This window comes from Pimephales promelas, chromosome 1 (assembly GCF_988280905.1).
Source record: "Pimephales promelas chromosome 1, fPimPro1.hap1.1, whole genome shotgun sequence".
NCBI lineage: Eukaryota > Metazoa > Chordata > Actinopteri > Cypriniformes > Leuciscidae > Pimephales > Pimephales promelas.
The window spans coordinates 45463985-45491582 of NC_142769.1; the positions used below are offsets into that span (position 1 = coordinate 45463985).

The following is a 27598-nucleotide window of genomic DNA, read 5'->3' on the forward strand; positions in this document are numbered from 1 at the left end:
TTAAAAATATATATATACATTCACACACATTGTATGTGTGTATATATATATGTATACATGGTGTAAAAATATCTATTATATATATATATATATATTATGTGCATTTTATTTATATATTATATATATAAATATATATATATATATATATATATTCACACACATTGTATGTGTGTGTATATATGTATACATGTGTGTGTGTGTGTTTAAGTTTTAGTTCTCGGCAGTTTAGTAATTTGTGATTTTTCATTTTTATAATTTAATGTTTCTATATAGCTTTAATTTTCATAACATTCTTAGAATTAGTTTTTCATTTAATATTTATTTTATATCAGCTTCATATCAATTGCCAAAAACAATGTTGGGTCCCACTTTATATTAAGTGGCTTTTAGTACTATGTACTTACATTGAAATTAATAGTTTGTTACAATGGACTTATTGTGTACTTACATGTTTTTACATTGTACCCATACCACCACACCTGTCCCTAACCTTACCCGTATCACATCTCAATAGCAGCAAAAGTGTTTTATAATACAACAGGAACACAATAATACATTGTACTTATTGTTCAATGTAAGTACATAGTACTTAAAGCCACTTAATATAAAGTGGGACCCAATTTTGTTAAAACATTATTCTACCATGTCCTTGTTACACGTTACATGTCCTTACTGTATTAATAACAGTTAGTTATGCATAATTACATGCAACTAACTCTAATTTTATAGTAAGTACATGTTAGTTAATCTTGAATATTCTTGGTTCTTAAATGTATAGTTAAACTGCAACAAAGACACCTTAAAATGAAGTGTATCCAACAATTTCAATAGCGAGTTTGCACGTTTTCCTTTGCAAGCGTGGATTTCCTCCGGATGCTTCAGATTTTTCTCACAAAAACATGGAATAAACTGCAGGTGAATTGGAAAAACACTGAATATGTGAATGCGGCAGCTGTCCTGCGACCCTAAGCGAATTGATTAATGTACTAGTTAACAATAACAGCACTGTTCCAGACAGACTCACAGTATGACTTCACATCATACATAGAAGCTATTTGATGTCATATTTGATTCAGTGATGGATTTACTATATCTCGTGAGCCAGTTTTTGTTTGTGCACAGACACATTTGGAGGGAGGCGTGTGCATGTGTAGAAGGGGTGAGCAAATGACCTTGAGTTATTTATAGCCCGTTAGAGTAGCTGCAGTCCGATGCAGGATTGTACCGCTCTGCTCAGACTCCCCTGAGAGAGAGAGAGAGAGAGAGAGAGAATGCAGCATCCCTCGCTCTAATTTCTCAGTGTGCCAGCTCATCAGAATCCATAAGTGAGACCCTGAAAATTGTAAAGATATCTGAGCATTCCTGTATAGTACACACACACACACACACGTGGATGCTAAATTTAAACTTGTTTTCTGGTTGATGGCTTGTCTTTTTCCTCTTTATTATTTCTCGCTTTCTCTCCAGCACACAATTTTGCATTGCTGATTATGTGAATTTCCCTATCAAAAGCTTGTCTGAGTCAGATTTCACACCATAGAAGAGAGAAATAAGCTAAGCTATTTTTAGGACTCTGGACTCTTAAAGGGATAGTACACCCAAAAAATGTAATTTACTTTAAGTTGTACCTTGCCCATTATAAATTAATACATTTCAAATGAAAATATATATTTTTTTGTTTATATGTAAAGCCTAAAATACATTTGTTCATCATATAAAGCAACCATATCTCTTCACAAGACTTGGATTAAACTGCTTGATTCATCTGGATTTGTTTTGACATTTTTGGATCTTCTAATTTTCGGTTTCCTGGACTTTCAGTGCCGGGACAGATCATATTTCAATAAAAATAACTTATTTTGTGTTTCAAACATTGATCAAAGTCACATGGGTTTGGAATGACATGAGGGTGAGTATTTTCTATCCCTTTAATGGTTTTTGCATCACAACATTATTCTCAAGACGTTTCCCCCAATATTCTCATTCCTTTTATGTAAAAAAAAAAAAAAACCCCAAACAAACATTGATTTCATAAATTCTTAATTTCATTCATTCTCAAGTATATGCACCTCATGGTATTAGTGTTGTTGCCCTAATTTTTTCTTGATTTAAATGAAATAAATGTTATTGTACTAAAGTTAAAAGGACTATAATGGTCTGAGAATAATGGGTCTAAACTTAAATTCCAATTTCTGGACTCATTACAGTAAATGGGAAATGTGCTTTTCCTATTTTTAATTTCTCAAATGCCACAATGCAAAGTCTTAATGGTCCTATAATAGTTTTTTCCTCATGATTTAGGGGAGCCAGATAAGTTTAACCCAGTTGCACCGTCAACATGTTACACATTTTACATTTATATATATATAAATTTTACACATATGCAAATGTATGCATGTGTGTTTCCATTCACCACTTCTTGCACACAATGACTCCATGTTTTCAACTTTAATTTCATCACTTTTATTTACACATTCTCCATCGCATAACAAAGTATAATCCCTTTTTGTCATCCTTGCCTTTTTCACAAGCTCTTCCTTTTGTGTCCAGACTCTCAGTTTCTGTGATTCAGTCTCAACATCCCACCGTTCCTCTCAGTCGACGGGCCCTTGGAAGATGAGTTTGATGTGGCCCTGTTCCCCGGTCAGCCACGTTCCACAGAAAGGACAAGCAGCGTGGAAGGCATGCGTTCCGTGCGGCAGTGGGATCTGACTCCAGCCTTGCACCGTCTTTTCCGAGCACACGTGACCGCAGGGGCAGAAAGCGTGTGTCGGGGGCCCTGCATCCAGGTACAGGCCCCCCTCGCACCCGAGCCAGAGGGGCACGTAGGGGCCGACCCCTCTGCACATGGGACACTCGCGATCTCCGGTCGCAGCCGGAGCCGTGCCCCCCTCTCCGGTTAATGCCACCGCCGAGGAACCCGTTTTCTCCTTACGAAACCCCCAGTTGTGGTATCCGAGCACGTGTCCGCAGTTCATATAGACCCAGGGCTGTTTCTTTTCGATGGTAGCGCGCTGTGCCAGGCTGGGGAAGATGAGCGTGTTGAAGCCTACGGGGCACTGGGGACGGGTTGCGTTTAGTTCTTGACGTAGAGACTCCAGCTGTTTGAGAGTCGGGGTGTGACGAAGACCGCTAGGGGTCCGCCACAGCAGAGTGGCCCCGCAGAGATCGATGAGAGAACCATCCTGCAGCATGTTTGACTCGTTCTCTACCTGTGAGGTAAACACACACACACACATATTCTCTCAGGATATGCTTTGTGCTCCACAGAAAGAAAGAAAAAATCAGGTTAAGAATGACAAAGTTGACGACACAATGTACAAATTTGGGTGAGCCTGAAATTAGCATCTGATGAGCCATAGATAGGGTTGGGAATCGAGTATCGATTGGAACCGAGACTAACTTTTCGTTTTTCCCGGAATCGTTCAAAAGTTCAAATTTCGATTCCTAGTTTCGATATTCACAGTCCGCCGAGCGGAAGAAGAAACCGCTGAACAACACCAACGAAGAAGCGTCTACCGGAAGTGTTGGCATAACCACGCGAGTCGAACATGAGTACCTTACGTCGGCGATCCAAAGTGTGGCTTCACTTTTCTAAAAATAACGAAATCTCGGCAAAATGCAAAATTTGTGACAAAAGGAGTATTTTTACAGAAGGATTATTTCCTTCAGAAAGGCCGTTGGTTAGCAAGGTTAGCTAAACTTTTTTGACCCTGCCTCTTAAAAGAATCGGAATCGAGAATCGTTAGGAACCGGAATCGAAACAAGGAATCGGAATCGGAATCAGAATCGTTCAAATTCAAACGATACCCAACCCTATTAACAGATGATAGAGCCGTGCTACTACAAACACTAAGCTTTTTACAGTTAAATATAAACTAATTTGAAATAAAAAATGTTGAACGCGACGGAGCTCGTAATAAAACAAGAATCAACATTGGCTAAGCTTCTCGGAGATGGCGAGAAACAGGGATTTGAAATGTTGTGAAATCGACGTGGAGATAGTGTGTTTATCACACTAATCTTTTCCCGAGTCAGTTCGTTCATTTCGTTCGTTCAATGAACCAAATGACACGAAAAAAGATTCGTTCATTTTGATAAATGAGTTCGAACAGGAGAGTCACGAACAGAGCAAGGCGACCATTTGAGCTTATTAAACTTAAATTTTATTTTATTTATTTTTTCGTCTGGAATCGTTTAAAGCCCTTTGAACAGTTTGCACTGAAGCTGACTTTTGGACCTTGAACCTTTTGGTTCCCATTGAAGTCCATTATATGGAGAAAAACGCTGGAATGTTTTCATCAAAAACCTTAATTTCTTTTTGACCGAAGAAAGAAAGACATGGACATCTTGGATGACATGGGGTGAGTAAATTATCAGCAAAAGTTTATTTTTAAAAAGTGAACTACTCCTTTAATGCTAAATCCTGAAGTATCCCTTTACTTAGTTCAAAAGAACAGCATTTATGTGATATAGAATTTGACAGTGTCTTACAAAAGTCATTTTGATCAATTTAATGCATCCTTGCTGAATAAAAGTATGTATTCCTTTCAAAAGAAATCCTACTTTTTCCCCAAACTTTTGAACGGTAGTTTGTGTCGAGCGCAGAGTGTACCTTTTAAACATTTTTACTGCCGACACATTACTGATATTAAAGCAAATTCTCACCAGTTTTCCTCTCTGCTGGGCGGACCGTGTCTCTCGAAGGGCGAACACATTCCCACACACTGAGATTTCCCTCCACACCCCTGGAGCGGGCTCGGATACGAACTCCCCTGCCGGGTGCATCACCAGCACCCCATTGGTTGTTAGTCCATCCATCAAACCATCTGAGGTCCTCCATTTAGCAGCTCTCTCCTGGAAATCAAGCACATCAAGAGGATTTCACTAATCTCTAGAGTATCAAGATGAGCTCGAAACGTGTCGTGTCTTATTGTCAGATTAATACCGGTTCTGTTTGTAATACAAGTCGTGTGTTATATAATAAATCACTGACTAACCAAGCTTAGAGGAATATACTGCACAGACAGAGGCTTTCCGTTTATAGCGGCTGGCTATTACACAACACACCTACTACTTGGAGTTGCATTATAAAGTGGGAGTCTAAAATATTTATACCCGACTGGAATACAGTATCCATTCTTTCTCTCTCGTTCTCTTTCCACCTCCGCAGAACAGAAGTGGGCAGAGAGCCTGTCGAGGACATTTGTGTGAGGCCGAAGCCGTGTGTTGATATGTCACGCATCACTGCCGTCAACTGGACCACTACCGTCCCCGAGGTGTCCGTGTATTTCCTCAGAGTAAAACAGAAGCGTATTGAATCGGCTACCATCAAGGTCAAAGGAAATATTAAGGTCACGATTTGAAAAAGTCTGGAATGAAAGCATACAAAATACTAATTGATTAATGCAAGATATTCTTACTTCCTACTAGAGCCCGACCGATAAAGGATTTTGAAGGCCGATACCGATACAAATATTTTTGGGTTTTAAAATCCGATGTATCGGCCGATATTTATTTTTTTTATTAAATATTGTTGGATTTCACACACGTGTAAAAGAAAAGCTAACTTTTCTGCACAAGATACGTTTGATACTTTTTCTCCATGTCTAAATGTTCACTCCTCGCAAGTATAACTTACATTTTACAATGCAGGGACTGTAACTAGAGATATGCTAGCTATAAATACGGTAATCATTACTTTATTTAGGCAGAAAAAGTTCATTGTGGTTTCCAAGCTCATTAATGTTAACGTTAGCGGCCTTTCACTGATGATATTGGCATTAGCTTTGTGGTTAGCTAGTCTATGTAATAGATAACATCATACTGCAAGTTGTAAAACATATATTTTCAATATAAAAGGCCAAGGAGAGATGATTGAAGCGTGTTTCGTCTGTTTTTATTTTATTTTTTAAATATTCATTTATCGGCCATTATAACTGCCGATACCGATATTATGGAAAATGCCTAATATCGGCCGATATATCGGTCTGGCTCTACTTCCTACAACCTTGTGTCATTTTTTTTTTTGTCAATGGGGTTCAGTGTTATCCTGTACTCCATTGACTTTAATTATCCGAGCAACATTCTTCAAAATATCTTGTTTCGTGTTCTGCAGAAGTCATACAGATTTGGATTGACATGATTAGGGAATGGCAGAATTTAAATTTTTTGGGTGAACTGTCGCTTTGAGTCACATAAACTTGCTGATCATTTAATTAACCGCATGAAATGTGAGTAGCGATGTGGCCTGGTGGGAAATGAGTCATTTTGATCTTAAGCATCTCAGTCTGTGACTGCGGGAAGTGTAAGCCTTACCAAACCATAATGTGCCTGCTGTTTGTTATGAATGATATGTCTCCTCAGAATTCAGCAATTTTGTTTTGTATCTGCATGTTCTAGTGTTTCAGTTCCTGGTGGTTGTGAGCATGTAGATCCCACATTCGACCGCCGAACACGTCAGCACATCGCCATCTTGGAACAGTCAACGTGTCATCACTAACAGTAAGAATCAACGATGGCACATTTTTGTATTGCCGTGATTTAAAATTTTCAAAGAAATAAGATGGTGAGAATGTGTTGGTTTGTGTTTTTATATGTATTAAAGCAGCACTATATTGTTTTTTCAACCTTTATAATATTTTTCCAAAACACATCGACTTACAATAGGTTGAATGACGGGTCTGACATAGCAGTAACGAAGAGCCGCGCTAAAATCAAATGAGAAAGTTAAACACTCACAGACGGATGTTCTCTACTGTTGTTCTAATGCTTCTTCTCTTCCTGAACGCAACACACTGGTAAATACCAGTTCACAAGTGGAAAATATCATATTCTCCATAGGACGTGAACGCACCATTAGCCAATTTGCTCTCAAATGTTCATCGACTGGCTTTGACTGTTCCAATATGGCGGATGGCTTGCGTTGAGAGACCTATAGAAATATCCTGTGTGCGACGGTAGGCTAAATTATTTACGACAACGGTATGGACAATTTCATTTTCAACCAGTAGGGGGACCGAAGAGGAAACGTTCCATGGTGTTGCTTTAACTCAATATTACATGTTTTTATACTATGGTCATTTTTTTATAGATAATCATACATGTGTCTAACTCAATTGCAGACTTATGGTGCGTTCACGTGTTATGGTAATTATGGTAAATACCAAAAGCCAACGTGGGAAATGAACATGAACACCCCCACATGTAGTATTTTCTACAGGGAAGGTCGTAGAATATTTTGATACACAATTTGCCGAGATGATATAACCTTTGACCTTTTCAAAATGGAGGAGAGTCGTGAACGGTAAAAATATGTACTATTCATGATCTAGAAAATATACCGCATATTATTTACCGTTTGAGTTTTGATAAATAATTTTCTTGCAGTAGCAGATGACTTAAGCAATCTAAAATAGTTTTAGCTAAATAACAGGTCTGGATCTCCAACTGTTTACCACATTACGACAACAAAAGCACTTGAACGCAATACCAGTGCACAAGTGGAAAATATCATATTTTCCATAGCATGTGAACGCACTAGTCAGTTTGCTCTCGAATGTTCATCGACTGGCTTTGACTGTTCCAATATGGCAGATGGCTTGCATAGAAAGATTACACATAGCCCAAGCTACACTGAGAATGTTTACACCGATGTTAATTTCATTCTGTGATGTAAATGCATCAATTAATGTAGTAAATATAGACCTACAGAATGTAATTAGCGGTGTTTGCTAAGCTTTAAGGCAACAAACCTGTTTAAACAAACCCTTTGCACTAAGTAACCCATCAAACACTGTTTGAACTATGAACACCAATGATGCTTGTAGAGGAGAGGTGTGCTATACTTTTCTAATCAACAAGACAACCAGAAAAATGAATATTCTCTATAGAAATTCCAATAACTTTCCAGGTCTGGAAAACAACATTTTTTAAATATATTTATTAATATTTTAATAAATAATTATTGTATTTTAATATTTCAGGTATTTTCTTCTGACTGGCAACCACCTGTACAGGTAAAAACCCATTACATTTTTCAGGAAAATGTTAAAATTGAGTTCTTAATTTTATTTAACAATAAAGTGAAGTGATATATCAATTAAAAATCTTATTCAAAAGGTTATTGTACAAGATATCAAAAAAAAAACAAAAAAACTTTTTGTTCTTTTTTCCCTCACATTCTGTGAACTGAAGTGACTAAGGAAGTGTTCACACTTGTAATTCAGTTCCCTTGGTTCTTTTGGTCCGGGCCAAAAAGAAACGCGTGAATTAATTCAGCAGTACCGTGACAGTGCATTGTGGGTATTCTGTAGCCCACAGTTGTACGCTCATTATTGCGGTGCATAATGGGATTCAATGGGTTTCCGACACCCCTCAAATATTTAAGGGTATAGGAGGGATTTCGGACACAGCCCATGTATGCTTTTGCATTCTGTCACTTTTAAGGTCACATCTTGTGACATCATATCCTGTTTTTGGTTCGTTTAGATGGTTCCGTGGGTCTTGTTTGGTGCACACCAGGGTTCGGATGGCAGCGTTCACGCATTCAAATGAACCGCACTAAAAGAGTAATCGCACCAGAGTTCGTTTTAATCTAACCAAACCTGCCAAGTGTGAACACACCCTAATTCTCATTGCCTATTAAAGGGATAGTTCACCCAAAAATGAAAATTCTGTCATCATTTCCAAAGATAGAAGAGAGCCTTACGGGTTTGGAACGACATGATGGTGAAAGAATTGGCATTTTTGGGCGAACTATTCCTTTAAGGCAACACAAACAGACTTTAACATGCAAAACAGTAGGAAAATAATGTGTCCTCTTTGTCTGTGTGACTTTCTTTGAAATCAGTGTAAATAATCATATTGAGCTGAGTTGTCTTTAAACTTTGGCAAAGATTGTGCATTAGAAATGGTGGTTATTATGACTCAGTAGGCCGTGTTATGACTCACCCCTAGGAAGATGTTTTTGGAAGAGTCAAAGCCCGCTGCATATATCCGTGCTGTGTACGGAGCACTACGCTCACACATGATGCGGCAAGCGTAGCGGGAGATGGTGCTCTGGGCCGACTGTCCCCCCTCTCCGTTTGCGCCCCCCTGCCCTTGTCCTCCAGTGCCACTGCCTGCTGTGTCTGTCACCACGAAATCTATCATGCTCTCTGTGGAACGGCCGATCTAAAGACACATTGACAAGAGTAAGTGAGATATAAAAGGATTCGTCTCATTATTTACTCAGCCTTATGTTGTTGGCTTTCTTTCCTTTGTGGAACACAAACAAACACAAGAAAATGTCATAATGTTCTGGTTTCTATTTTCCCGGCAATTTAAAAACTACTTTTATGATGTGTTTTTGGTACTTTGGTGTTCTTTTTGAAGCTTGAAAGCTTCACTGTAATTTCCTAGAAAATAACAACACGCACTAGGGGATGTATAGTATATACACCACCGTTCCAAAGATTTGTTGTTTTGAGAGATATTATTCAGAAACATTTTTTGTTGCCATCACAGTAACAAAATACATCTGTTTAAACATTTTTGAAATATGTAAATATAATTTTACAATATTACAGTTTCTATTGTATTTTTGGTCAAATAAATGCAGCCTCGGTGAGTACCTTAGGTAATGTTAATTATTTACTAATGCATTATTTAAATTAGAAGATATATGTTAATATTATTTGACCTGACCTGAGCTAACATTAACTAACTTTAACAAAGAATAATAAACACTAACAAATAGGGTTGGGTATCGAGAATCAACTATCGATTGGAACCGGGACTAAATTTTCGTTTTTCCCGGAATCGTTCAAAAGTTCAAATTTCGATTCCTAGTTTCGATATTCACAGTCCGCCGAGCGGAAGAAGAAACCGCTGAACAACACCAACGAAGAAGCGTCTACCGGAAGTGTTGGCATAACCGCGCGAGTCGAACATGAGTAGCTTACGTCGGCGATCCAAAGTGTGGCTTCACTTTTCTAAAAATAAAGAAATCTCGGCAAAATGCAAAATTTGTGACAAAAGGAGTATTTTTACAGAAGGATTATTTCCTTCAGAAAGGCCGTTGGTTAGCAAGGTTAGCTAAACTTTTTTGACCCTGCCTCTTAAAAGAATCTGAATCGAGAATCGTTAGGAACCGGAATCGAAACAAGGAATCGGAATCGGAATCGGAATCGTTCAAATTCAAACGATACCCAACCCTACTAACTAATGTGTTGCTAAAACCAGTGTTAACTAACAGGACCTTACTGTGAAGTTATTGCAATTGATCAATATTGGATATTAACTGTGCATGCTCATTTCCTCCTATTTTTACACTTTGATTTCTGACACTTAATGCTTACTTGCATTTCATTAGTATCATTGCTAATTATTTAATAACAGTGTTAAAAATAATCTTCGGCAAATTTTAAATACTGTAAGGCTATAGTACCTGAATGAATCTTGATTTATTTTATTTTTTTAAGACAAAATAATGTAGAATTAAAATATTGACTTATTTTATTACTGTATATCAGTTATATATATATATATTATCAGGTTTATTATTATCAGCCTGTTTTTTTTTTTAAATAGTGATGCATCACTAACCAGTACATTATTAAAAATGGTCTCGAAGAAAGGAAGTTATTCAGATTTGGAATGACATGAGGGTGAATAAATGATGCAAACATGTTCCTTTTTGGATGAACATATGTTGAAAAAACAAAGACACTGTATTATTTTAAATGTATTTGTAGACATATTTAATGCAAGAATCATCTTCTGCTCACCTGAAACATGTCGGTGTTGGGGTCATGTGTATATTCCACTATAACAGAATGACTCCGGGACAATGTGTAGGAGATGCTGTGTTGGCTTTTGTTGCTTAGGGCCTGCAAAACACACACACACGCACACACACACACACACACAAACTCTTTGACTAATGGCCTTTGTTGCATTATGCATCCTTTAACAAGTCAGAGGAACATAAGGTACTTTCAGGTTCCCTAACCTTATGCAATAGATTGGCAAAACGCTTGGTTGGTTGCAATGTTATGCAATAACTCTTACAGAAGTTAGTGGGTGGGTCAAGAGGACACTTATGCTGGAACAGATTTCACATCTTTTTGGAAGCCATAAAAAATGCCTTCCAAAGTTTTTCTGTGAGATGTAGTATTTTGTCCTATCAAGAGTCCGTATTAAGACATTAAAATTCCCCTATTATGCTTTTTTGGATATTACCTTTTATGCAGCGTGCCGATACCGATACAAATATTTGTTGGTTTTAAAATCCGATATTCAGATATATCGGCCGATATTTTTTTATTTTATTTTTTTCAGGAACGCACAACAAAACATTAACAGATTTCCCTAACATTAGTTATTTGTAGTTATGTATGAGTTTTAATTAAAATAATATGATAATGCATTTTAAAAAGAAACTTGTTTCTTTTATTGTCGCAACAGAACAGAGGAGGAACCAAAGCTCATTAATTAATTAACAAAGTTCATTAAATTCCACTGATGATAGTGGCATTAGCTAGCTTTATGGTTAGCTAGAATGTGTTGCGCGTTATAATCGAGTGTTGCCAACAGGGACGGTGTAGGGTGCCCTCTGGTGGACAAACTATACAACTCCAACACTCCATCATGGCATGGTTCATGCGTGTTTCGTCCGTTTTTATTGTATTTTTAAATATTCATTTATCGGCCATTATAACTGCCGATACCGATAGTTTGGAAAATGCCTAATATCATCCGATAATATCGGCTTGCCGATATATCGGTCTGGCTCTATTGTGAATGTAAAAGGTCTGTGAAGTTTTAAATCTCAAAGTATAAATGGGATCTAGGATCCCATTTATCCCTAATAGGATTTCGTTTCGACACGCTGTAAGAGGTAGACCAATCACAACAGACTGAGCCATCTGACCAATCAGAGCAGAGTATACCAATCACCACAGACTGAGCCATCTGACCAATCAGAGCAGAGTATACCAATCACAACAGACTGGGCCTTCTGACCAATCGGAGCAGAGTATACCAATCACAACAGACTGGGACTTCTGACCAATCAGAGAAGAGTAGACCAATCACAACTGACTGGGCCTTCTGACCAATCAGAGCAGAGTAGACCAATCACAACAGACTGGGCATTCTGACCAATCAGAGCAGAGTAGACCAATCACAACAGACTGAGCTGTTTGACCAATCAGAGCAAAGTATACCAATCACCACAGATTGGGCCTTCTGACCAATCGGAGCAGAGTATACCAATCACAACAGACTGGGCCTTCTGACCAATCAGAGCAGAGTAGAGTCTTGGAAAGGAGGAGCTTAGAGAGACTGAATCCTTGATTTAATCGTTTCAGACACTGTGAGAAAGGAGGTGATGTGCACTGTATATTATGAGAAAATTAAAGTGTTTTTTTTTACATTGAATTGTATGTAAGAGACCTTCAAAACAAAACAAGGAACCTTTAAAATAGCATAATAGGGGCACTTTAACTTTAAACATATATATTTTAAACCAGGCATAGAAATAGCAAGGAATTTATGCAAAAGCTTTTACCTTGGACACCAGAGGTGTGGATACATTGTGGATGACATCAGGTTTGACGCCATTGGCTTTGGGCCGTTTGTAAAGGGCCAGCCGACTCCTCCTGCGGCCCTTGTCCCCGCTAGCTAGCGAACCATTGTGCCTGCGGGTAACAAATCCACAATAGTACAATCTAAGCTTTGCAAATGCTTTGAACAATAAAGAATGAATTAATGAAAACACATTTGACGCTTAATTTAGAAGCAGCACGTCACCCGCTGTCTGATTTTGATAGAGCTGACAGATTGAGGACAGACTGTTGTCTTGGGGATGGCAAAAAAAAAAAAACTAAGCATGAATGACTTCTTTTCACTTAAGAGCATTGGCGTGTACTTAAAAATAATTAAGTGGCATTAATCTATCTCTCCGTCGATACTATAACAGGAGTCATGATCCGTCCACAAAATGGCTGATGCGGGCCTTTGAGAGTCTGTCAATGAGGAGGCGAAGCCATCTTATAATTCATCTAGACAACAATCAATAATCCAGACACTTAAATGAACTCTCTATATCTCCTTTAAATCTCACAGGGAGGCAGTGTTAATTTTTACAGTTTTTTTTGTTTCAGCTGTTGTATCTTGTGACATATTGGTGGTCACCATATTGTTATCCGCTGATTTATGTTCATAACGTTACCGTTATCGGGCCGGTGAGAATATTTGGCTGATATATTAAAGCCGATAAACAATGGATTATTTCCTTCAGCTGAGAAACTTCAGATGCGCACCATTCGCCATGATGGTTTTGAATTGCTTGGAAAATCACTTCAAAAAGTGCAGTGCAAGTCTGTCATGTAGGCTACATAAAATTATAATGAGAACATAATTGTGTGCATGGGTCATGGTTTTTAATGGTAAGAATAATTAAAAAAAATTTAATCAGGCTGTCAAAAATTATTTAAAAAATTTGGACTAAGATTTATAGCCAATATAACGGTTATCAGCTTTCAAATACAAAGGGTTATCTTGTGATGATATTGTCCTTTAAATGTAGAAAAATGTTTGTGTATTCTACCCTTACTGAAATATAATATTTAGGGCCAGATTTACTAAGAGCTTGCACCAGCGCAAACCCTCTTTTGCCATTGAAAAAATACAGTCAGGATTTACTTAAAGGGATAGTTCACTTTGAAATTAATTTTTACATTTACATTTATTCATTTAGCTGACGCTTTTATCCAAATGGCTTACAATTGCTATATATGTCAAAGGTTGCACGCCTCTGGAGCAAGTGTCTTGCTCAGGGACACATTGGTGTCTCACAGTGGATTCAAACCCGGCTCTCACACCAAAGGCATGCGTCTTATCCACTGCGCCATCACCATCCCAATTTTTGATATGTTTTAGCTTACCTCAAGGGCATCCAAGATGTAGGTGTCTTTGTTTAAGCAGTATTTTCAATTTTGATATTTTTAGGTCAAACCGTTCATGTCTGTCAGTCATATAATGGAGGTCTATGGTCACCACCTCAAAGGGCATGCACAGAGAAGTGAACACAATTTAATGACTCGTAAATGTAAGTACACATTGGCCTAAGACACAAAACGAGCGGTTTGTGTGAGAAAACGAACAGTAATTATATCGTTTTTTACCTCGTGTTACCACAGCCCTGTCCAAGTGATCTGAGAGTGCGGGCACTTTGTGCTTTGCTTATTTTCTCACACAAACCGCTCATTTCGTGTCTTACGCCATCAATGTGTACTTAAGTGAACTATCCCTTTAAGACAGTAAGACACGCAGTGAAAAATGAGCACTGAAAAGGCGTGAACAGTGTTATTTTTGTGGCTGATGTTATTGCATATGCTTTTGTAGGAGTTTCCATTTCAGACATCACATTTATGGGAGGAGAGTATTTATATGAAGGTGATTCACTAAGGTTTGCACAAGTCCATTTACTGGTATTTGTGCCATTATTTACTGCCCAAAAAAGCATTGTCTTAAACCAGACACTAATTTGCGCTGCTCTTGGTAGATTGAGTTGGCCATTATGGAAATGATCCGACTGCGTCTGTGTTCTTTAATTTTCCGCTCTCGTCGACGCTTTTCTGGAATTGCGTTCTCACACAAATCTGAGTTTCCCAAAAGCATCATAAGCCTAAATTGTTCATAGAGACCATTAGTGGCAATTGCTCTACGATCAACTTAGGCTCATGATGCTTTTGAGAAATGCAGCCCAGTTTAGTTAATCTAGCTCTTAGCCTGCAAAAACATCATTTTAAAATTGTGCAAAAATAACATAAACATGTCAAGCTGTGATAGACTCATTTTACTTTTGAGTTCACCTGTCCATTCACTTCATTGTCTTTGCAAATGTAAATACTTGTATCATGTTTGTTGTGGGTTTACTGTAGCTGGTTAACCTCATATACCCTACAGATCAAAAGTTTGGCGTAGGTAAGATTTGCATCATTTATTTTCTGTTTGAATATATTTTAAAATGTAATTTATACCTGTGAGGCAAAGCTGGTGATTACTCCAGTCTTCAGTGTCACATGATCCTTCAGAAATCATTCTAATATGCTGATTTGCCTCTCAAGAAACATTTCTGATTATTATGACAGTCTGTCAACAAACATTTTTGTCAAATTTGACTTTATGATTTGAATATAGATTAAAAACACGTTTGCAGGGAATACAAACATCACTATGTGCTTTCTCTTTCCCACTTCTTGTAGCTCAAGGGTTAAACTTCTTCCCCTTCCTGGCACTGAGAACATTCATTGCTCGGCTCCATGGCTGTGTGATTTGAATGACATCTTTGTTGGCAGTCAAATGAAGTGTTTTGCATCCGCAGCTGAAATCTAAAGATAAGGCAGGGAAACCGGCTGCAGGTACACCAGGGGAACCAATCGGCCCGGATGACGTGGCGTTCGTTCATCCGTGAGAAAAGACGTTAATTGAAGTCATATTTATTTGAGGGTAATTTTACCCTTGAACTCCCACTGAACTCCTGCATTCAGCAAAACGCTGGCTGAGTGGAGGAGCTGTAATTTAGATAAATGGATTTCAGGAATCTGAGACAGTATAGTACAGTTCTAACTTGTGTGGCTACAGTTAAACCTGAATGATGCTGCTGATGTCAACAGTTTCATTTAATCAGAAACAACTACGTTCAGACGCAAACCATTAAATACTTAATCTGCGACATCTCTTTGGAATCATTTCATGGCGTCCTTTTATTTGCAACAATGCATATTCTGGACGTAACAAACTGTTTGGTATATTAATCATATTGATTAATTACCATTTTAATGCACTAACAAAGGAAATCTAAGGCAAGAGAGTACAGAGAGTTTTAAAGCACAAATGTCCTGTTTTTTTTGTTTTTTTTTGATAAAGGTGCATTGCGCAACATTTCATGTTAAAAATACCCGTTTTTCTAACCCATACATTGCCTGATGGGCTCCTTTCTCTAAACACTGCGATTGGCTCCTGTACAGTAAAATAAATAAGAGGGATTCGGGACGGGATTTAAGACTGGGCGTGACATGCGCGTTCACGCTCGCCTGGCTATGTCTGGCAGGTTTGTGTATTCGCCGCCATTCTCCGTATCAGCGAAGACAACTCGAGCGGCAAAACTTTAGTCAACTTTCGACAAAAGTAGAAGATGGATTTAAAGAGACCGGCTTGTAGTTCATTCCAAATCCCAACACAAACTCCACGTAAGACAAAGAAAAGAAAACTTTTGTCTAGTCAACATCGGGAAGGCTTTCAACAAATGGAGAGATCTCCGGTCGGCTCTAGGGCTCAAACGGGATCCTATACAAAGTAATAACTTATATTGTTCATGAACATGTTTCCATAATAATACAATCATAAGTGGATATAGTAAGCACATAAAAGAATTCAACATGGAGATTGATGGAAACAATGGAACCAAAACCAAGTTTTCTACTACCCCTGTTTCCCCCTCACACATCATGGTGCGTTCACACCGGACGCGAATAGCGCGTCAGGCGCGAATGATTTCAATGTTAAGCCAATGCAAAGACATTATGCGCGTAAAAAATTCCTGTGGCGCGAATGAGGCGGCGCGGAAGACGCGAATACGCCTCATTCGCACGAATGGCGCGAATTGAGCGTCTGGCGCGGGTAAGCGCGAATGATTTAGTTAGTGCTATTTGTGCATTCACGCGTTTGACGCGAATTCGCGCCTGCCGCCCGAGTTGAAAAATCGGAACTTTGCCGTCAATTCGTGTCGCGTTAACCAATCAGGAGCCTGCTTGCTCACGTGGTGAAGTGTCTGGATGCTTCAATAAATTATTTTGTAATATGACTAAATGCATGGTGGGTTAAAAGCGTCAGCTAAATGAATAGATGTAAAACGAAAATTTACTTAGAGCAGCAAATCAGCATATTAGAATGATTTCTGAAGGATCGTGTGACACATTTAAACTGGAGTGATGGTGCTGAAAATTCAGCTTTGCATCACAGGAATAAATAACGTTTTAAAAATATATTCAAATAGAAAACAGTTATTTTAAATTAAACTAATATTTCATTCATTTTTTTTATCAAATAAATGCAGCCTTGTTGATCACAAGAGACTTCTTTTATATGTAGATATATAGATTGATTAACCTTAAAGGGATACTCCACTTTTTTTTGGAAATAGGCTCATTTTACAACTCCCCCAGAGTTAAACAGTTGAGTTTTACAGTTATTCAGCCGATATTCTGATATTTAGAAGAATATCAGTAACCAGACAGTTTCTGGTCTCATTGACTTCCATAGTAGGAAAAAAATATACTATGGAAGTCAATGAGACCAGAAACTGTCTGGTTACTGATATTTTTCTAAATATCAAAAAATTGGCAAATACATTCGAAAACAGTACAACTCAACTGTTTAACTCTGGCGGAATGATAAAATGAACCTATTTCCAAAAAAAGTGGAGTATCCCTTTAATGTCATCCTTTTAATATTACTATAAACCCCTCAGGGGTTGCTGTGGACTTTGTCTTACCCCAGCACTATCAGCTCCCCGTACTTGATGGGCTCCTTGTCCTCAGGGCAGAGAGCATCATGGGACTGAGATCCTGATCCCAGAGGAGGAGACGGCTGGTTCTTGTTGCATGATGGGCGCAGCTCCAGGGACGGAGTAGGGCAAAGAGCTTCGGAGCTCCCTTCCAAAACCATATCCACAAGAACAACACGCAGCTATGAGAGACAGTGAAGGGAAGAATGAGATTATTGTTCACATTTTCTTGTCATTTCTTGACAACATTATCCAATAAGCGCAACAGGGAAAGGAAATGGAAAAAACGGCATGATTATTATCTGCTTCCTCCACACCAGCGACTTCACCTGTAACCAACAATAACAGGCGTATCATGGATCAGCTGTTATGTATTTGTAACGGCTGATCCTGTGAGAACAGCCTGAGATGGTGTGGCTGTCTCTGCAGTGTTTTGAAGTCAACAAGCAGCCAACCATCAATTGACAACCTGTCGGGAACAGGAGATTTAACCAATCCCAGGAGAGTAACAACCACTCTGCAAACACACAGTCAAGTGCTCCAGCGCAAAGGACTTTATTGTTGTTTTTCATACAGTCATAGCAGTGGCATTTCAATGGTTCGATACTGACTGTTAGATAAATTGGTGTGGTCATTACTTTAAGTGCCTAATGCGTGTTATTTGGGGGAAAACATTGATATATATATTTATTTATCTATCTATCTGTCTTTTGCCGTGTTTCTCAGTCTGTCTGCCCAATGCCCATTAAGGGGTGTGACTGTTCAAATTACTCACAATTTGGTTTTTTATCACAGTTTTAGGGTCTCAGTTTCGGTACGGTTTGGTATGTGCTATGTTCAGGGAAAAAATAATAATAATAATTCGGTTGCTCTCTGACAGCGATTTGACGCACAAACCGCCTCTCCTCACTCACTCTTTTCATTTGTTCTGGATGAATATTGTTGGTTTTACAGGGCTTTCATTTTAGTTGTGGGATTGAATGTATTTTACACATTCCCTCGCAGATTTTGTGCTTACACCCAAAGTGCGCACATATAAAGCCGCCTCTCAGTGCAAAATTTCGTTATTTTTCGCTGCTTATTTTGCTTAAACAGTCAAATCCACACAAAATAATGTCAATATGTTGGTCTTGACCAGTATTCATGTAAACCATTCAGTTATATTATAATTGAATGAAACAAAAAGCATGTGTAACAGTATAATGGATCCGTGCATCAGGTCTTAAAGTGACAGCAGCCTAATAACCCTAATGCCAAATTATGAGATAATATAAAAAATATCTTTAAGGCGGTTTTTCCCCATTGTTTCGCTATCCAGTGCAACACTTCAGTTAACGGTCAAAAAGTGTGAGATAAGACGTAGCTTAACTAAACAATTAATATTTGACAGCTGTTTTACAATAGAAATGTTAAAAAACCAACAGAAATAATCAGGATTGCAAACTAATTAACGTTTGTCTTATTTAGCTATTTTGAATTGAAAAAATATAATTCCTGTGAATCATGCAATGTAATTCGTTACTGTCAATGTGATGAGATGAAACATTAATAAAGCCATTTTCATCATGTTAAGCATAAGATTAATTTTGAATGTGCACATTTTGTGAATGAATAAACTACCTAGCTATAGGCAGGCTGTCAATCTTCCTTGACAATTCTATTCGAATTCCATTCCTTATTTTATTTAATAATCGAATAATATTCGAACATTAAATGCTAAAATTTATCCTATTATTGATATTTACGACATTACACATGCTTATGGATCGCCAATGCCACTATAGCATGTGCTTGTTGTTACACGTTCGGTCCACTAGAGGGACATCTAATACACATTTTATTCGTGCTGAATATGGTTGAATAGCTATCTCTGTGAAAACACCACCAAAAATTCATATAGTTCTTTAATGAAAATTATATAGAAATGAAATTTATATAGTTCTTTACAGTTCGACTAGACGGTTCCAACAAGCTCGATGCGCACCGAATCCGTCGAGATATTTGCGTTTTTTTACGTTTTTAAACATTTAGGCTGCCATTTTTGACAGTTGTTATGATGATACACCATGGATAACGTGCACACTTGTGTTACGATTCAAAAACTTTATTGTTCATCAGACAAAATAAAGGCATTTCGTTTTCACATGCGTGTAAGCCAAAGCGGCGAAAAGGTAAGATTGCATATAAAAGAAAATTTTAAAAATATACATAAAAAGTAATATTCGAACAGTATCTTCAGCATTCGAACAGCATCAATTTTTTTTTTTTAATATTCGAATTATATTCGAATTTTGGAATTTGTTTACAACAGGCCTACTATTACGCTATTATGTAGCTTTCCTGGTAGCCGTTTTCAAGTAAAAACGTAAAATTTGTATGCGTTTTGTCTGTTCGTACATGAGAACGGCGTAGTGGATCCATGAATACGCAAACTTTTGAAAACAGGGATGACGTCATGCACATGCGTATTACGTGTTCAGTCTAGAGTGTTCCATCGCCATCTAATGGCCTGGCGGCAAAATACAGTTTTTAGCTGTTTTCGTGGATCCGTGTGAATGGTGATCATTTTGAGTATGGTGTCGTCTCCATACATGGAAAACTCACAGGAAAAACGTCTCCATTTTAAGCATATACATGTCGTGTAAACATAGCCTAAGAAAATGATTCACAAAAACATAAATATCAGTTGAACTTGACCCTGTTGAGGATAAGGATCTACGGTCTAATTTCGATTACTATTGTAGCATTAAATAAAATAAAAAAAAAACAATGCAATTTTATGTTCACTATTATTATTTTTTTAATTATAAGCATCTTGCGGTGCAGTTTTTTGTTTAGCAGAACTGTATGTGTAATGTTGAACTAAATTAACAATATAAAACAATTATGTGAAACCTTTGCAGTGGAAAAACATTTACAGCAACTGTTTAAATGTCCATTTCCTTCTTGCAGGCTCCCTTATGCAGCAATCACAGGAGTCACACTGGTTTAGAGATGACGGACAGCACAGATGAGCCAATCTCTGCGCTATTATGGCACTGCATGACTGTGGGTGTGCAATGGTGAGAGGTGGACTGGAGGATGAGGGGGCGAGCAAGGAGAGGGAGGGAAACTGAGAGAGGACAAAAATAGAAAAAGCATGGTGGTGCAGGTGATGAAGGGGAGAGGAGAAGGGTGTGTAGAGGTGTACTACATATATAGAGCTTACAAAACAGCAGATTGTAGATTACTAGAGATGAACAAGCACTGTTACGAAGAGATTGCGTACGTGTGTGTGTGCTTAGATTTGGCAGGGTGATGGATTGCCTGTTCTGTGCCACGCAATTTCTAATCAGCCCACAACCTAGGGGAGGAAAGAGGGAACGAGAGAGATATAGGAAAGAAAATAAACAGGAATGCAGGTGAAGACGCACCATTATGGAATGATATCTTTCCAGACACAACAACTTGAGCGTATAGTGTATGGGGGTAATAAAATGACAAGCACCGTCTCTGAGCCGCTTATTAATAATTCATTTACTTCTAATGCCTTTATTAAAAGACCCAAGTCCCATAGTGCAGGTACTTCACCTTCTTTATTCCCTTCATCTCCCCTTCTCAGATCACCACATCCTCCATTCGGTCTGATTTTATGTCTTACTGTATCATCTCCCATCACATTCTCTCCTTATTCCCACAATCCTCTGCAGCGGGGTGAGCGAGTGCGGTGTGTGAGAGCGTGTGTATGAGTGTGAGCGGGGTAGACAGAGAGCGAGTCTGCCTCATCCATCTATATCAGGAGCCAGATGAAGTGAGTTCTAAATATACACGCGCAAGGAAATGATCTCACGAATAACTTATGAGGCTTACTCGAGTCCAGACTTGCCGAACTCAATTCTTCAAAATCTATATCTGCTTTTCAGCAGATCATTAGCTATTTCGCAGCTTTTGTTGGAGCGCCGTTTTTGTGTGGAATGGACACATCTTGAATACTTGTAGGGCTGCAAAAATTTCTGTCGGCATTGTTGTTCTGTCTGCAAACAATAGTATTTCTGTTATGCTTTTACGCATTTGAGATTCTATTGTAAAGTTATGGAGCCAGTTGGCAAGGATACAGTGATATGTGTCTACAATGGTCTTTTATTGTTTATGATTGCACAGCTCTCTGGAGTACTTGCTTCTGATTGGTCAATTGCACTAATTTATGGTCAAATACACTTGTATAACAAGCAATTTGAAATCTCTCGGTGGTATTTTTGTTCTACACATAATAAGAGTAATATTTTTTATTTAATTGTAGTAAAAGTGGAAACCTACAATTGTTACTACTTCCCAGTTTTATTGATGTAATCTGATTTATTTAGGTGGCTTAGTGATGCTAAACAATATTTTTGACTTTTCAAATAAAATCTTCAAATTTAGATGTCCCCACACACATTTTTTTAGGTAAAGTGTGTATAATCAGTGTGTCATTATCGCAAAATAAATTCCCGATTACCCTGTCACTGTTTTATTTTGTAATAATGACTCGCTGTACATTAACGCTTTCTTGTTATATTGTATATTTACAGTATATACACTACCATTCAAAAGTCTTGGGTCAGAATGATTTTTGAACTATGATTTATTTTTAAATGTTTTTTAAGTAGGGGGGTATTTACACAACACCTATTTCAACTAAACACTTTTTTGGCCGTTCATTTACACAACAATGGCATCTTGGCTTGCTTGAAAACAAACTTTTGAAAACGGGATTTGAAAACAAAGAGCAAGTTGTTAAAAAAAGCATATTGTTATAATCTCCATGTGGACTACAAAAACATGAATTTGGGAAAGAGATGCCTAGTGTTTCTTTACAAAGTGACATCGCCAACTACTGGCCTGGCATGAATAATACAGCGTTTCTATTTGTTTTCGAAGATCCGTGTGAATGGGGGTCGTTTTGACAACGTCATCCTCTGTAAATGCAAAAAACGCAAAGTTTTTAGTACATCATAGTCGTGTAATGCTCATTTAGTATATAAAAAATATAGTGAAACGATAATATTACGAATTATTATTACAATTTAAAACTACTGTTTTTATTTTAATATATATATATATTCAGCATCATTACTCCTGTCTCCCGTCAGTGTCACATGATGAGTGTCACATTCAGATATCAAATGCCAATGGTCAGGTTTAGTTCTCGGTTTCTGATCTTGCCTTTAGCTAGTTTCTGTGTTCTTTGTTCTCTTGGTTTCCTCTGTTATTTTGTTTCTCATGAAACACTTCTCTTAATGTGTGTGCACTAACTTGGATGGATCAAATGCAAAGGATAAATCCCTCACCTCCCCAATGTACTTGTGTAGCCTGTGTTTTCAGTTCAGTTTTGTCAGTTCTTGTCGGTGCGTGTTGTAAAGCTGTTGTTTATTAGCTGTTGATTTTGATCTTTGTTTTGTTATTTAAGTCATTTCGCTGCATTTAGATGCCAATCTAAATTCAAAAAGTAAATATAATCTGATTACTACGTTTTTCAGATTATACAGTTACATCAAAAAACGTAGTAATCAGATTATTTACTTTTTGAAAAAGGGGGGATACGTTCAGGATTACAATGATTTCATTTAAAACTAAATAAATGTATTTTGGCATAACTGCGTCCCAATTTGCTTACTTATACTACGCCCTAAAAGTATGTACTCTTTTTGTGAGGAAAAAGTACATACTTTTGAGTGTGTAGCAAAAGAGTAGGCAAGCTTTGGGACATATTATCACGTCATCTTTAACGGACAGCTCTGTCGCGTGCTGCGTGCATCCAGTCACCGTAAACTGCCCTGTCAATCATCTTGTCACAGTTAAAATCCTCCATTCTATCTAATTTTATTAGATAGAACTGTTCATTAGCGTTCATCTGCCAGTTGTGGGTGTTTCATGCTCTCCTCGTTTGCAATTTGAATATAATGATGCATTTAAAATATAATGGCTAAACGTGTCTTTACAAAAGTTTACAATGCTGCTGCAAATGCAATATAATGTGTGGACAACATTGAATAAATTCATTTTCGTCAGGTACTGATAATTAATCACTCAAAGCTCTTTATCTAAACCTCTCTACACAACCGTGACTCGCGCGTCCTCCGTATCGACTACGTGTCTGTAGTTTTTTAACACTTTTTACTCGTGTTTGTAGTTCTAACCGAATCCTCGTCCAACGCGCAATGGTTTGTGGGCAATATCAGCCGTTAGAGTGTGCGTCGATCTACACTTCGGATTCTGACCGGAAAAAGTAGACCATCCGGGTATCTTTGAAACACTCATTTCAACATGCGTTGCTTGATTAGCCTAATGACTCACGACACGAGTCACGTGTGCCACTCGCTGGCGCACGCGCAAAATAACAGCTCTCGACAACAATCTCCCTCAGACGCAGCTTGAATCACTGCTAGAAACAATGCTGCCCACAGGTAAAAATGCTTTCATTTCTTGGAAATTCCGCTGCTATTTTGTTTTTAAAGAAGAAAATACCAACAACATGGTTGTACAATGTGTATCTTCCAGCAATGACAACACTTTCTTTATGGAAGGACTCGACAGACATCCAACCAAATGAATCATTTGCATTCTCAATTTTCCTGTTGAAGAAACATTTTAATTGTCTAAAAATCGTTATTATATTTGCTTGAAGAACAAATAATTTGTATTGGAAAAAAATGTTCCATTTTATTTTTTCCTAGTTTAAAATTAAAGAAAATAATCTGTAATACCACACTGTAGCCACTAGATGTCTGTATAGTCCTTTACATAAATATTTATTCAGGGCTGTGAAATTCTTAAAATAATATCTGTCCTTGAAGTAATCCAGAAGTAACATTGTGGTACTTGGATTATGCTACTAAATACTTTTTTTTTATGAATACATTTTTTTAAAGTAACCCTCCCAAGCCTGGTGGAAACCATAACTGCTCAAAATAACTAACCCCAAACTTTTGCATGCTAGTGTACGTTTTAATTTTAATATGTGTGTCGTGTGACGTTCTCTTTCGCAATGCATTTTCCAAATCAAACAAAAAACGTGATGTATATTCTATCTTTGAGGGCTTTTCTAGTAAATCATTGGGCTAAATAAATATTAGCAATACTGTTATGAAGATGGAAATCTCTTGTACGCACATCACACCATGTCCTGCATTAGCACCATGTTGTCTTTTAACAGAATAACATTTATTTGTTCTGGTCTCTGAATAGACTGCAGTCTGCACCATTACAACAGTGGTGCATATTGCATAATTAATGTGAAAACACCATCTATAACAGTGCTGCACACTATACTATATAATGTCCTTATCTCAGCAGCAGCTTGTTGAATGGATGTCATAGCTGTGCTCTGCAGCAGGTGTGTGTGTGTGTGTGTGTGTGTGTGTGTGTGTGTGTGTGTGTGTGCGACTCATGATGGAGTGAGTGTCCTACAGTGCTGTCTGACCCCGCTGCTCCTGTCTGGACGAGCGGTTGAAAGAGCTGCAGCCACCGGAGGGAGGGAACGAGAGAAAGAGCGAGAACACGTTGACATCGTCTCCCCGTGATTGTGAAACATGATAGTGACCTTCAGAGCAGGGACCTCCGCAGAAGATCTGTCATTTACACCCTTCCTGTTTAACAGCACATCAGCATTCACAGGTGCACGTCAGCAAAATCGTATATGGGTCACCTATGTGACATTGCAAAGACGTTCGTTTATAATCAAATGAAGGTTTTTTCCAACAATTCCAAGAGGCATTACTATAAAGCGCATAAAGATAATCACTACAGATGAATGAAAAGGAATATTTCAACTTTAAACTGAGAATACTATTAAAAAAGCATTACTGTAGCACACACTAAACAGACATGTAATAATCATCCCACACCTCAACAACACAAGCAAACTTCGTTGCACTTTCCCAACCTCATAACATCACTAAAAATACATATAAAGAGTCTGGGGGATTTTCAGACATTAAGAAATAACTAGATTTAAAAACGATGTTCAATTCGATTAAATGAGCACTCATCCCTCTCAAACTAATGATAATTGAGAAATGTCTCCTCTCAGACGTTGTCTCGTTTTCCTTAACAGAACAGATCTACTTGACATTCAAAATAACAAGATATTGTGTCTAGATTTCACTGAAAACTCATTATCCTTTTCTAGTATATTGTTTTTAAAGATGTTTACTGGACATCTAAATTATTATTAAGACTTAAATAACCAAAGCCTCTTTTTTTAAATGAATGTTCAATATGTTGTGTCAGACAATAAGTAAATGGGAAAGGTTTATGAGATCGGATTGATTAGTCACCAGAAAACCATGTATTTTGATCTGAACATGAACAAATTGCTGTAGGTTTACCTGAAGGTTTATGAGACAAATATTGTTTATTATTTGAAAAACTCTAGCTATTTAATGCTTTTTCTATTGTTTTATTGGTCATACAAAGTTTTAAACAGTAGCAAAACTAGCCCAGCAATGTATTAACTAACAAACAATGATTTAAAAACAAATACATTCTTCATTTTTAATGTTCACTAGATAGATTTACAACAGGCCCCTTCTTTTTCATTATCTGTTCAATAATCTCTAATATTTATAGACTAGATAATGAAAAAAACAACAACAATGTGGTTAAATTACATCACAGAATGTTGAGTGAACATTAAAAATTTAAGAATGTGTTTTTTTATTATTATTGTTATAATTAATTCATTGGATGGTTTGTTCAATAACTTCTTTGAATGACAAACAAAACAATAGAAAAAGCAATAGTGAGAAAATATAAACTATAAACAGAATTATGTAATTGCATTGCTCGTATTCTGCTCGTGACCCGTGGACCAGCCCATGCTCTCACACGACAGATTGCAATTTGCAGCGGATTGCGTCTCTGAATCCAAAGATTCGAATTCTAAAATCCGAATTATAGTTCGATGTCTAATTCGAATTTCACGACGTAGCCTAATCGTAGGCCTAGCCTACTGATCCACCCCGGGAAACACACACGCACGCGAGACGTTTAGCCTAGGCTACTATAGCTGAAATGTGAAGGTCTGGCAATACTTATTAATGCTGATTAATGCATAAGGTGTCACCTTGATGTAAATGTCACACTTTTATTACTCCCATTTTAATTTTTTTTTTAATTTATTTTCAAAAAAATGCATGTTACATATGGACAGATTAACCTAGACCTATTTGTTATTCATCAGAATCATCACTGCAATTGTATCCCACTAGAACTGGGATGCTCTTATTTATACCGAGCCATTTCACAGCTGAGGCCCGGGAAGTACATAAGGGATTCCGCAGAAAATAAATACGTTATTGATTTCATTCATTATAAATAGTAGGCTATCATTTCATTATAATTCGTAAAATTTCATTATAACACTTTAAATAAAAATCATTATTGCTTAGAAATAAAATAATAACCAACTAGAGAAGAACGCACGCATCTAACGTTAGACATGGACACTGAAATAACGAAAGTGATTGAATAAAAAGAGGAAAATATTTTGGTGCCAGAACAAGGGGGGAAAAACTATCCGAATACGCACCTGATGATGTTATAGACCCCTGCCTTGAATATCCTTGGCTTGTCAATCCCCGTGTGGCCGTAAAACTGGGCGTCGTGCTGTTAATTCATCACTCGCGGTGTTAAACTGGATGGCACGCGCATCACGTCGTGTGGTTTGCATTGCCACACTCCGTTGTCATCAGTTGCACGGAAACCAGCGCGGATCTTAATCCAGGAGAAGAGTGTTTTCAGTCTAGTCCAGACACTCCGTTGTCACGCCCATCTCATCTCTTCCTCGCAGTTCTCTCAGTCGGTGAAGAAATCCGAGGAAGGGTTTTGCCCTCGCCCACATCATGCGCCTCGGGTGCCACGACACGCTTAAGCCCCGCCTCCGAAAGCGAATGAACGAATCCTAATATGGTAGGAGGCTTAATATTCACGAGCAGACCCCTCGCCATTGGACTGCTAAAGCACGACGTCAGCAGAGGCTGATTCATATTCTAAAATAAGGCTTCGCCATTGGAAGATTAC

General features: G+C 37.8%; 1 protein-coding gene across 1 annotated transcript; it reads right to left on the reverse strand.

Annotated features, from left to right (window-relative positions):
- Positions 1–2433: 2433 nt before the first annotated feature.
- Positions 2434–27401, reverse strand: peli3 (pellino E3 ubiquitin protein ligase family member 3). Its single transcript, XM_039659257.2, has 7 exons — positions 27108–27401; positions 17546–17739; positions 12554–12683; positions 10770–10871; positions 8953–9174; positions 4669–4857; positions 2434–3212 (listed from the first exon to the last, which is right to left on the reverse strand). Exons 2-7 carry the CDS (start codon positions 17716–17718, stop codon positions 2595–2597), a joined length of 1434 nt encoding a protein of 477 aa, XP_039515191.1. The 5' UTR covers positions 17719–17739; positions 27108–27401; the 3' UTR covers positions 2434–2594.
- Positions 27402–27598: the final 197 nt, after the last annotated feature.

Coding starts and splice junctions, on each gene's coding strand:
- peli3 (XM_039659257.2), bottom strand. CDS start 17,718: ATGGTTTTGGAAGGGAGCTCCGAAGCTCTTTGCCCTACTCCGTCCCTG. Junction 9,175..10,769: donor CCAACACCGACATGTTTCAG/GTGAGCAGAAGA, acceptor ATGTGTCTTTAG/ATCGGCCGTTCCACAGAGAG. Junction 4,858..8,952: donor CCAAAAACATCTTCCTAGGG/GTGAGTCATAAC, acceptor CTTGATTTCCAG/GAGAGAGCTGCTAAATGGAG.